Genomic DNA, 10000 nt, shown 5'->3' on the forward strand with positions numbered 1-10000 from the left:
ATATACGTTAACTTCTCAAGGGATATTTTCAGCTTAAATGTGTATGCTCACAAAACGCACTCTATACTGAGAAGAATTATCATGATCTATTTTCATATTATATAAACATAATATTAATACTCTCCCCCCCCCCCCACACACACACATCAAAGACATACGTTAACCTCTTCGTGGTGATATTTCCAGCTTAAATATGTATGCTCACATAGCAGCTGAAACCGATCAGGAGATTAATCTTCATCTTCCCGGCTCGATCCGCATCGCCACCACGCCCACGCGAGTTGACGAGATGAAGTGAGTGACGTGAGGATAGATCACATCTTCCTTTCACTTCTCATAACTAATGCTAGGTCTTGATCCTCTCACACACTAAGATACGAACGTTTCAGGAATGTTAGTTCTACAAGTTAATATTTTCTGGAAATCATTACTTTCTTGAAGTGTTTGATTACATACGCTGAAAGCACAGAACTCTTTTTTCTACTCTGTGTCTTAAGAAATTGGAGTATACATTTGACGAACATGAAATAATTCTCTAGCTTTTAACCACGAGCAAAGGATTTGAAAATGGTGTTTCCCACAGGTACCAGATGTCCCGCCACGGCCACCACGAAGCACCACAGTGTCTCATCACCCCTGAACAGGTCAAAGAACTCGTGCCCATCGCCAACGTCGACAACGTAAGTAGTATGGGAAAACACAATTTAATACACAACAGAAATGGATGTTTCATACTCTGTTATACGAAATTTCGAACGAACGACAAGAATAGCCAAGGGATAATGATGAGGATGAGGCATTTCAAAAGCTAGACGATGTGTTGGAACTTGAGCAACAAGTAATAGATGATCTCCATTACGATATGTGTCAATGTAACAACAGCAGTTTCTTAGAACATATACACCTAGTTTTTTTTTTTTTTTTTTTTTTTTTTTTTTTTAGAAAATCAATACCTACTTTCTCAGAATATCTACACCTTTCTTGGGATATCTACACCTCCTTTCTTAGAACATCTACACCTACTTTCTTAGAATATCTACACCTACTTTCTTAGAACGTCTACACCGATTTTCTTAGAACCACACCTGCTTTCTTGTTAGGTGCTGATGGGTCTCTACACACCGTACGACGGCCACGTTGACCCCTACTCCCTAACGCAGGCCATTGCCAAGGGAGCACGCAAGTAAGTACTTTGTCTCTTGTAGAACGAACGGAGGATGGGCCTGTGTGTATTGCGTGTCTACGTGTGAGTATGCCAGGTTTCTTGTTTTCTGTGTTGTAATTGTGTAGCGTAATTCAATTATTTTGTAAGAGCTTTGTCATCACGACCATTGGAAGTTGTCTGATAACATTTGAACATCAGTGTGAGTTTATAATAGTAATTATGATCGGTTACAAGTGGCTAACATCATTATTGGAAAAATACGATGTGTTAATCTTTAGGGAAGGTAATGTTTTGAACTTCGACAATAAACATTAGTGTGCATGATTTACAATGACGCCGTCGACAGGTACGGCGCCAAGATCCTGCAGGCGACGGGGGTGACGGCGCTGCAGCTGCGTGAGGATGGTCGATGGGTCGTTACAACTCCTCAGGGAGACATTCTTGCCAATAGGGTAGTGAATGCAGCAGGTAATCGTGCTCGAGGACTTGTCTTAACAAATACATAACCGTCATGTTACCTCTCTCGAATATTTCTCTAAATTCCTAGAATTAGTTCACTGAAAATTTAGGCTCGAATATTCTTTTCAAATCTCCCCCTCCGGCCACCGTCTGAGGAGGTCTTGATGCGTGAATAAGAGAATCCGGACGATGCAAATTCCGTTCCAGGTTTCTGGGCCAAGGAGGTCGCCCAGCTGGCCGGCTCGGACCTTCCCCTCGTCCCGAACCACCACCAGTACCTCGTGACGTCGACGGTCCCGGAGGTGAAGGCGCTGAAGAAGGAGATCCCTGTCCTGCGACATCTCGAGGGGTCCTTCTACCTGCGCATGGAACGCGACGGCCTCCTCATCGGGCCCTACGAGAGCGAAAACACCATGAGACAGTGCAATGATTGGGTCACGGATCGAGTGCCTCCAGGTGGGTGTCGCCTTGGCTTTTACTCGTTCATTAGTATTGTGATTGCGCAATGCATGGATTTTTTATCTTGTTTTTTCCTTTTTCTATTTTTTTTTCTTTTTCTTTTTGAAAACAGTTTCCGTCTAATTTCATTTTGTAGCTTACTGTTACGGCTGTTATAACCTCGGAAAAAGATACTGAATTGAATAAATCGTACATATTTTGTAGACAAAGCAAACAGAACGACAACCAACTCTTTCTAATCATAATAATAATGAAAATGATAAAAATAATTGAAAAAAATAATAATAACGAGAAAAAGACAACAAGCCAAAAATAACAGCTTAGCAAAACCTCAAGAGCCCTTCTCTTTACCACCAAGCCCTCTTCTTCCTCCAGGCTTCGGCAAGGAGCTCTTCCAACCCGACCTGGACCGCCTGGAGCCACACCTGGAGGTCGCCATGGAGCTGGTGCCGTGTTTCGCCCACGCCAACATCCAGAGTGTCGTGAACGGGCCCATTACATACACGCCGGACGTTCTGCCGTTGATCGGACCCGATATGTTGCCCAATATGTGGATAGCTGCTGGGTTTGGGTGAGAGATGTGGTGTTGTTTTTGATGTTGCTGTTAATGTAGATAGGAAAGGCGTTTTGTAGTGAGAGGAAGAGAGATTTGAATTTTGATGTCCTTTTTATACAAGCTATATACAATGAAGGGAACTTCCGTGACAATTCATTGACACTTTTGCCATTCTCAAGATAACCGTGTATGTATTTGGAGAGAAAAAATATGTACATATTTTGAAAAAGATGAGTTATTTTGTCCAAACTTGTGACAGATTAAAATTATAGATTAAAACAGAAAGTAATACCATCTTCCTCCTCTCCTTCAGGTATTAGAACACGAAAAAGTAAACAAAATAATAAATAAAATAAAATAATAATAACAATAATACCTTACCACACAATCCCTCCTCTTCCTTCCCCACCAGCTACGGCATCGTGCACGGCGGCGGGATCGGCAAGTTCCTCGCCGACTGGATCCTGGACGGCCAACCGCCCCTCGAGCTGAGCGAGTGCGACCCCGGGAGGTTCAACAAGTGGGCGGACAACACCTACGTCATGGCCAAGGCGCGAGAGTCCTATGGGATGAATAACGCCGTCTCTTACCCGCACGAGGAGCGATTTGCGGGTGAGGGTCTTAGCGCGGGGGTCGTCGGGAGTTAGGCCTTTTTTTTAAGTTATATGTACTTATACTTATATGCCTATGCTTATCTTACCTTGTTCGGGAGAGGGTTGGAGGCGGGGGATCGTGTTGTCAAGGGGGTAGGGGTGGAGCTGGGGTGCGGGGATGGTTGATGCAGGTGTGAGGTGAGGGAGAGGGAGAAAGGGAGTGAGGGAGGGGAAGAGGGAAGGAGGGAGAGGGAGAGGGAGAGGGATAGGGAGAGGAAGAGGAAGAGGGAGGGAGGGAGGGAGGGAGGGAAAGAGGGGAAGAGGGAAGGAGGGAGGGGGAGAGAGGGAAGGGGAGAGAGAGAAAATAGGAGAGGGAGAGGGAGGGAGAGGGAAGGAGGGAGAGCGAGAGGGAAGGAGGGAGGGGGAGAGGGAGGGAGAAGGAAAGGGAGGGAGGGAGGGAGGGGGAGAGAAAGGGAGGGAGGGAGAGGGAAGGAGAGAGAGAGAGAGAGAGAGAGAGAGAGAGAGAGAGAGAGAAATAGAAAGAGAGAGAGAGAGAGAGAGAGTGAGAGTGAGAGTGAGAGTGTTTGTGTGTGGCGTATGTTTCACATGTATGATTACATGCATCTAAACATACATGTACATTTATAAATCTCTCCTCTGCCAGGTCGCCCAACCAGCCGGTTATCAGGCGCTCACGAACTCCTGGAGAAGCGCGGGGCCCGAATGCACATCCATAGCGGCTGGGAGCAACCTGCCTGGTTCGCCGGCCCTGGAAATACCCCGGAATATTGCCCCAGCTTCAAGAGGTGAAGTCTACCCAATGGAGGACGGTATAAAATGTTGTATAATACAGTAAATGACAGTTAGTATGTTGTTGGTGATCTTTATGACGTGGATTTTATATTCGCAGGACGAATTGGCATGAGCCTGTGGGCAGGGAGGTCGACCTTGTCATGAAAGCAGCGGGCATTGTTGACCTTACGCCCTTCGCTAAACTGATCGTCAAAGGACCACAGGCTGCTGAGTTCCTTAACTACGTTGGGGCTAACAAGTAAAGCAATCTACTTCTGGTAGACTTATTTCATTTAAAGTGACAATAATTAACAATAACAAAGCACAGCCGAGTTACAGAAAAACTAACATCTAGGTTTATGAATGTAGACATAACATATTTATAAAAATAAAAATTGACATGATTTATATATGATATAGGCAGAGAGAGAGAGAGAGAGAGAGAGAGAGAGAGAGAGAGAGAGGGAGAGAGAGAGAGAGAGAGAGAGAGAGAGAGAGAGAGAGAGAGAGAGGGAGAGAGAGAGAGAGAGAATACACTGACATTAGACAGAAAGAGACAGACCACTGATACCCCGCACCACCCCCTCCCCCCACAGCGTACCCAGACTAGGGCGAACAGTGATCACTCACGTGCTCTCTCCCTCCGGCCATATCTACGCCGAGCTCACCGTCACGAGGACCCACGAGGACTCTTTCCTCATCATCACCGGGTCGGGGTCGGAGCTGCACGATCTCAGGTCAGGTTCAAGATTTGACCTCGTTTATCAAAAAATATATAGTAATATTGATAATAATAATAATAATAAATATGTATTTATAATTATTCTTTATTATTTTTTATTATTATTATTATTATTGAAAGGAAACTCAGTCATACTGTGAACAGAAATTTGAACGTAACGTTCCGAGGGTTTCGTTTCAAACGAAATAAATAATCGAAATGGATACACGAAGAGAATTTTTGTAATTATCATAGAGAAACCGGTTCCTGATTCGGTTCTTGTTCTTATGGCGTCTCTACTACTATATAAATAACCTGGTCCTGTATATATTTCTGTTATTTGCCATTCGTCCAAAGAGGAACTCGAAAGAGGATTTCGAAACGTCAAAAGTTCAATTTCATTTCATATTGTGGCTGTTTCTTTTGAATCTTTTTATATATGTTATTGTGTTTGTGTTCGAAAAGCTAACTATTCACGAGGATTGAAATGTTAATGATCTGGAATTCAATTTAATTCGTTTAATTTCGTCAACATAGACCTGCAATCAATCTTAAACGATCGAAAAACTTTATTGTTATTCTAAATTATCACAAATAAAGAAAGGCCTACTACCCAAACATCTTTTCGATTTGCCCATTTCGAATGGGAACATCTCAGACATGCACATTAAAAAAAGTATATAAAAACAAAACCAAAAATCCGACAGATGGTTAGAGGACTATGCCCGCCGAGGTGACTGGAAAGTAAGCTTCGGCAACTGCACTGAAGACGTGGGCTGCCTTAGTATCGCCGGACCCAAGTCGAAGGAGATTCTTGCCACGCTCGCGCCCGAATTCAAGGGGAAGTTCCCCTTCTTCTCGTCCAAGGAGGTGAGGAAAGCCCTTTTGGGGATTTTGCTTTTTGGACTGAAGCTGGTCGAGGGTAAATAGGGTTTATATTGCGTATGTAGTATGTGATTACATATATGTATATGTATGTATGTATATGCATATATATAACTAATAATTTCACATAAAGCGTATTTTCTTGGTACAATTAGGAAAAAAGTATACTAGGACATGCATTTCTTTCAAACGTTCTTCTAAAATCTAAAGACAAAATAACTCACTGGGGTTAATACCGACTCACTGCATTTCTCAGGTTGATCTGGCCGGCGTGAAGACAACGGCGATGCGCATTTCGTACACGGGTGAGCTGGGCTGGGAATTGTACCATCCACGTGAACAGACGGGTCAGCTGTACGAGGCTCTGCTGCACCACGGAGAGCCTTTCGGTGAGTCAGTGCCGCGTTCGTGACACTAGTGCTGTTTACTGTACTTGTGTGTCTGTTCAGGGACAGATTGAAGTTTGACAAAGGGCTTTTTTCAAATTGTTGTTGATTTTGATGTTTCTAAAAGTGGAGAAGCTTTCTACTCATTTAAAATTGTATTTGTATTTATTTATTTCTCTTGACCTCTACAATTGCTTACGGTCACACCGATGAGAGAGAAAATATAGAAAAGTGAAATCAGATTTTAACATAATAAAATTAACACAAGATGATATTTGCCTCATAACCTGATTACAATAACTTTAAATTCTTGATTTCCACTCTGATTGCGTCAACTCGAGTATTTCAGAAATCACCATTTCCCCAATTAGAAAGCTTTATATATATATATATATATCTCAACAAGCGTTCTCACGCAGGAGCCAATGACGTCGGCACCATCGCTGTGAATGTCCTCCGCCAAGAAAAGGGCTTCAAGATGTGGGGCGCAGAGATGAACATGGACACTACCATCGTCGACGCAGGGCTGATGAGTTTTGTAAATATGAATAAGGTAAAAGAAACGGTCGTGCTTCGGCGTCTCGAAGCTCACTAAATCATTCACTTAGAAAGGTTTCATTTTGTCACTTCGTATGATACAACTATCAAGGCGATGGAATGCTACTTGGAACTGTAATTTCTAGTCCCTACAATGTTGGTTAAAATACCCATACAAATTCGTCGTCTATAATTGGATCTGACCGTTTTAACAAGCCGTCTGGCTAAATAATATTTCTTTTAAAACTGTGTTGATCATCTGTCGAACTACAAGTCTGATTCTTCATTTCTCATTCGACCACCACCAGGGAGACTTCGTGGGCCGAGATGCGTTGGTAGAACTACTGAAGAAGAGGCCCAGGAAACACCTCATTCAAATGACAATCGATACTGACGATCACGACCCCCATGTAAGTTGTGAATATTGTACTCTTTTACAAAAGATAACACTGTGTGGCACCTGAATTTACACCTGAAATGTGATCTTGAGAATTACCTTCTTTCCAGAACACCAGAATATCGCAGCTCATATATTTAACCTAAGAATAAGGCTTAACAATTTATCAATTCCCGGTGTGCATTCCAGGGCGACGAAACAATCTGGCTTGGAAACAAGGCTGTTGGCAACACTACCAGTGGCTGTTACTCGTACCACCTCGGAAAGTCCTTGGCCTTCGCATACGTTCCTCCACTCCTGGCTGTGCCTGGAACGGAAGTGCAGGTAAAATATGGCAAAAACAAATATCAACTAAAGGCCTTTTCTGTAGATCTCCGAAACCCCTAACACTTTGATATATGTCTGCCCTTTAAGCGCACATTGTTATAAGCTGTTGTAACATTTCAGTTTGTATCAAATTGTATGCCTCTACTTTGATACAGTGTGAGAACTCCGATATCGTGTTTTGTAGCGTCCATGTATCAAAGTGTCAGGGATTTCGGGATGCTACAAAAAGGCCTTAAGTGTATTGTTTTTTTGTTGTTATTTACAGTTTTAGTATATTTTTTATGGCGAATAGTGGCACAAAGCAGTAATATTCAAGTTTTCACTTGCTTTACTTGCAGAATTTTCGTATATATTTTCCTTATATGTGAATATCAGATCCATCAAGTATTCATTCTATACATCTGAAGAGAATATCTGTAATCAACATTGATCAATATCTCGTAGAAAAGTATATCAAATTTCCAATTTTACGAATAACACGCATTTCCCAAAATAATAAACATGAATATTTATATATAACGAGTACTATCTTACCACCGATAACACTTATCCTTAACAACAACTCTAAACAAAACAAACATTATCCAAACAGGTGGAATTACTTGGCGAGATGCACACCGGCACCGTCCTGGCTGGGCCCCCGGTTCTCACACATACAGCACGAGCCAAGAAGTAATCTTTCCTGCATTTCTCAGACGTCTAACCACAAGCGGGTTTTTGGACGCTGTACTTGTTTATATGGATTGCTGTTCTTATCGTGGCTGTATTTTGTATGAAAGATATTTTGATATTTGATCCAGAATTGTTGTGTTTTAATCTTTTGATAATACTTTTATTTAGAGCTGTTTAGATTTTATTAAAATTTCTTGGGTATTGGGGTAAGGACATTGTACTTGTATGCGTGTGTATATGTATGTATGGCTGTATGTATGTTCGGAACGTTCATGTATTACTATGCTGCTGTGACTTATATTTCTCCTGTGATATCAGACGGCTGTTTTAATTGATACACAGCACTATAGATCCATTAGGATAATAAAAAACACAGACGTGCTAATGAGTGTATCCTTATGAATCAATGAAGAGAGCGAAAATATGTAAGAAATAAGTTCAAAGAGTATTTCCCATGAATTTAAATTGATACATAGACCCACAATCGTTTCTCGAAGAATTTGGAAATGCTGGCTTTGTCCGGTATCCTGATAATTACAGTATTATGATTCCCCGACAAAGGTAAGTAACCCACATTCTTAGCAATGTTTTACTTCTAAATATGCATCCGTTTTTTCCCCCGACCAGCATATTCTCTGCGTTTTTTTTTTTTTTTTTTTTATCTCTCTCTTTGAGGCTCTGTATGATATTCATACTGATTCGCTCGAGTCTATGTCACAAGATTAGGCCCTATGAGTATGTTAAAGTTCAGCCGAGGTTGTCCACGATTTCGTCACGGATTTTGTACGTTTGTTGGAAATTCTGACATTCGCCCAAAAACATATGATCTACGAAATGTTGAGGAAGAATATATGTATTCAATGAGGTTGTTATGTAAAAATAATATTTCATTTTTGTAATGGTTTTAAATACAGACTGTTAACCTATTTTTTTTTTCTTTCCATTCCATACATAAGATATATTTTTATGCCATAGTTCTTACATGCAGACAAACAACAGACTGCATAATGGTGAATCTGCTTTTCCCGTTGTAATAATATTCAAATCAAGTGTCTGGCTAACACAAGGTTTAAGCCTATTGACTTGTCTTTAACTCCGAAACACGTGTGTAAAGTATGATTTTTTATATGTATGATATATAATATGGTGATTGCATATAAGAATATGTATCACTTAGTACACCAACTGTTTCAACTGAAGAAGGGTTGAGTTGTAAACTCAATATTTTCTGGTTAAGTTTACGTGGCTTGCTTCAATTTTGATATATGGTACTTGTTCCAACTACAAACTAATGTTTTTTTGTTTTTTTTTTTTTAGATTATATAGATTTGGAGACACATCTTGATATGATAAATATTCTGGATAACACTTCTGAAAGATTAGGCGGAAAGTCGTAAATACTTTCCTCCAACTGACGTGTTGGACCTTGTTAGCAAAAGCTCAAACTGAACGCCACAAATTTTAAAGAGCGTACATGTTTCTTACTCGATACAGTCTGCAAAGTTTGGTTATTCTTTAGAATTCGTAATTATTCTGTCTTTATCAAATCCAAAAACATTTTGCTTATATGGGCAATATATCTAATAAATGGTTTCATCGATTTGGTTTATTGCGGAGACCTTTTGTCGGACTTCGTCACCACCCGACCTTAAGTAACTGACCCAACAGATAAATAAAACGCTCATTAAGTGTTACTTCCCTAGCTCCCATGGTACAGGCGAGAGACATAACCTGAAACAGTATAGAACAAGAACAAGGAAGAGAGCAGCAGAATTGACGCCGTAGTGCTCACAGAAATGACTCGGCGAAAACTATGTCAGTGACTTGTTATGCTCAGTGTATCCTCATGAATTGTGACCTCAACGCCACAATATCTCCGCAGAGTATACCAATGGTCCGCACCTTGTAGCTTTGATGCATTCTGAATGGCCATTTTATCCACTTCACAGAGATAATGCAACTCGTAAAACTATAAATCTGACTGCTCTTTTTGTGGGGTTGTATACTATGGGCAGCCATGCAAGACGAGCGTGTAAGGTTCTTTGCATGAT

General features: G+C 41.1%; 1 protein-coding gene across 1 annotated transcript in view; it reads left to right on the top strand.

The window, feature by feature from the left end:
* LOC125035399 (dimethylglycine dehydrogenase, mitochondrial-like) overlaps positions 1-8875 on the top strand; it is a 19357-nt gene extending 10482 nt beyond the window's left edge. The window contains exons 4-19 of the mRNA XM_047627768.1: positions 187-294; positions 584-680; positions 1101-1183; positions 1512-1633; positions 1832-2080; positions 2459-2654; positions 3052-3251; positions 3897-4038; positions 4143-4283; positions 4621-4761; positions 5453-5615; positions 5887-6019; positions 6436-6569; positions 6862-6963; positions 7140-7274; positions 7870-8875. Of these exons, the coding sequence (XP_047483724.1) occupies positions 187-294; positions 584-680; positions 1101-1183; positions 1512-1633; positions 1832-2080; positions 2459-2654; positions 3052-3251; positions 3897-4038; positions 4143-4283; positions 4621-4761; positions 5453-5615; positions 5887-6019; positions 6436-6569; positions 6862-6963; positions 7140-7274; positions 7870-7953 (2230 nt within the window). The 3' untranslated portion in view covers positions 7954-8875. The remainder of the gene's footprint in view (positions 1-186; positions 295-583; positions 681-1100; positions 1184-1511; positions 1634-1831; positions 2081-2458; positions 2655-3051; positions 3252-3896; positions 4039-4142; positions 4284-4620; positions 4762-5452; positions 5616-5886; positions 6020-6435; positions 6570-6861; positions 6964-7139; positions 7275-7869) is intronic.
* The last annotated feature ends 1125 nt before the right edge of the window (positions 8876-10000 follow it).

The sequence above is a fragment of the Penaeus chinensis genome, chromosome 19 (genome assembly GCF_019202785.1).
Source record: "Penaeus chinensis breed Huanghai No. 1 chromosome 19, ASM1920278v2, whole genome shotgun sequence".
NCBI classification, from domain to species: Eukaryota; Metazoa; Arthropoda; class Malacostraca; order Decapoda; family Penaeidae; genus Penaeus; species Penaeus chinensis.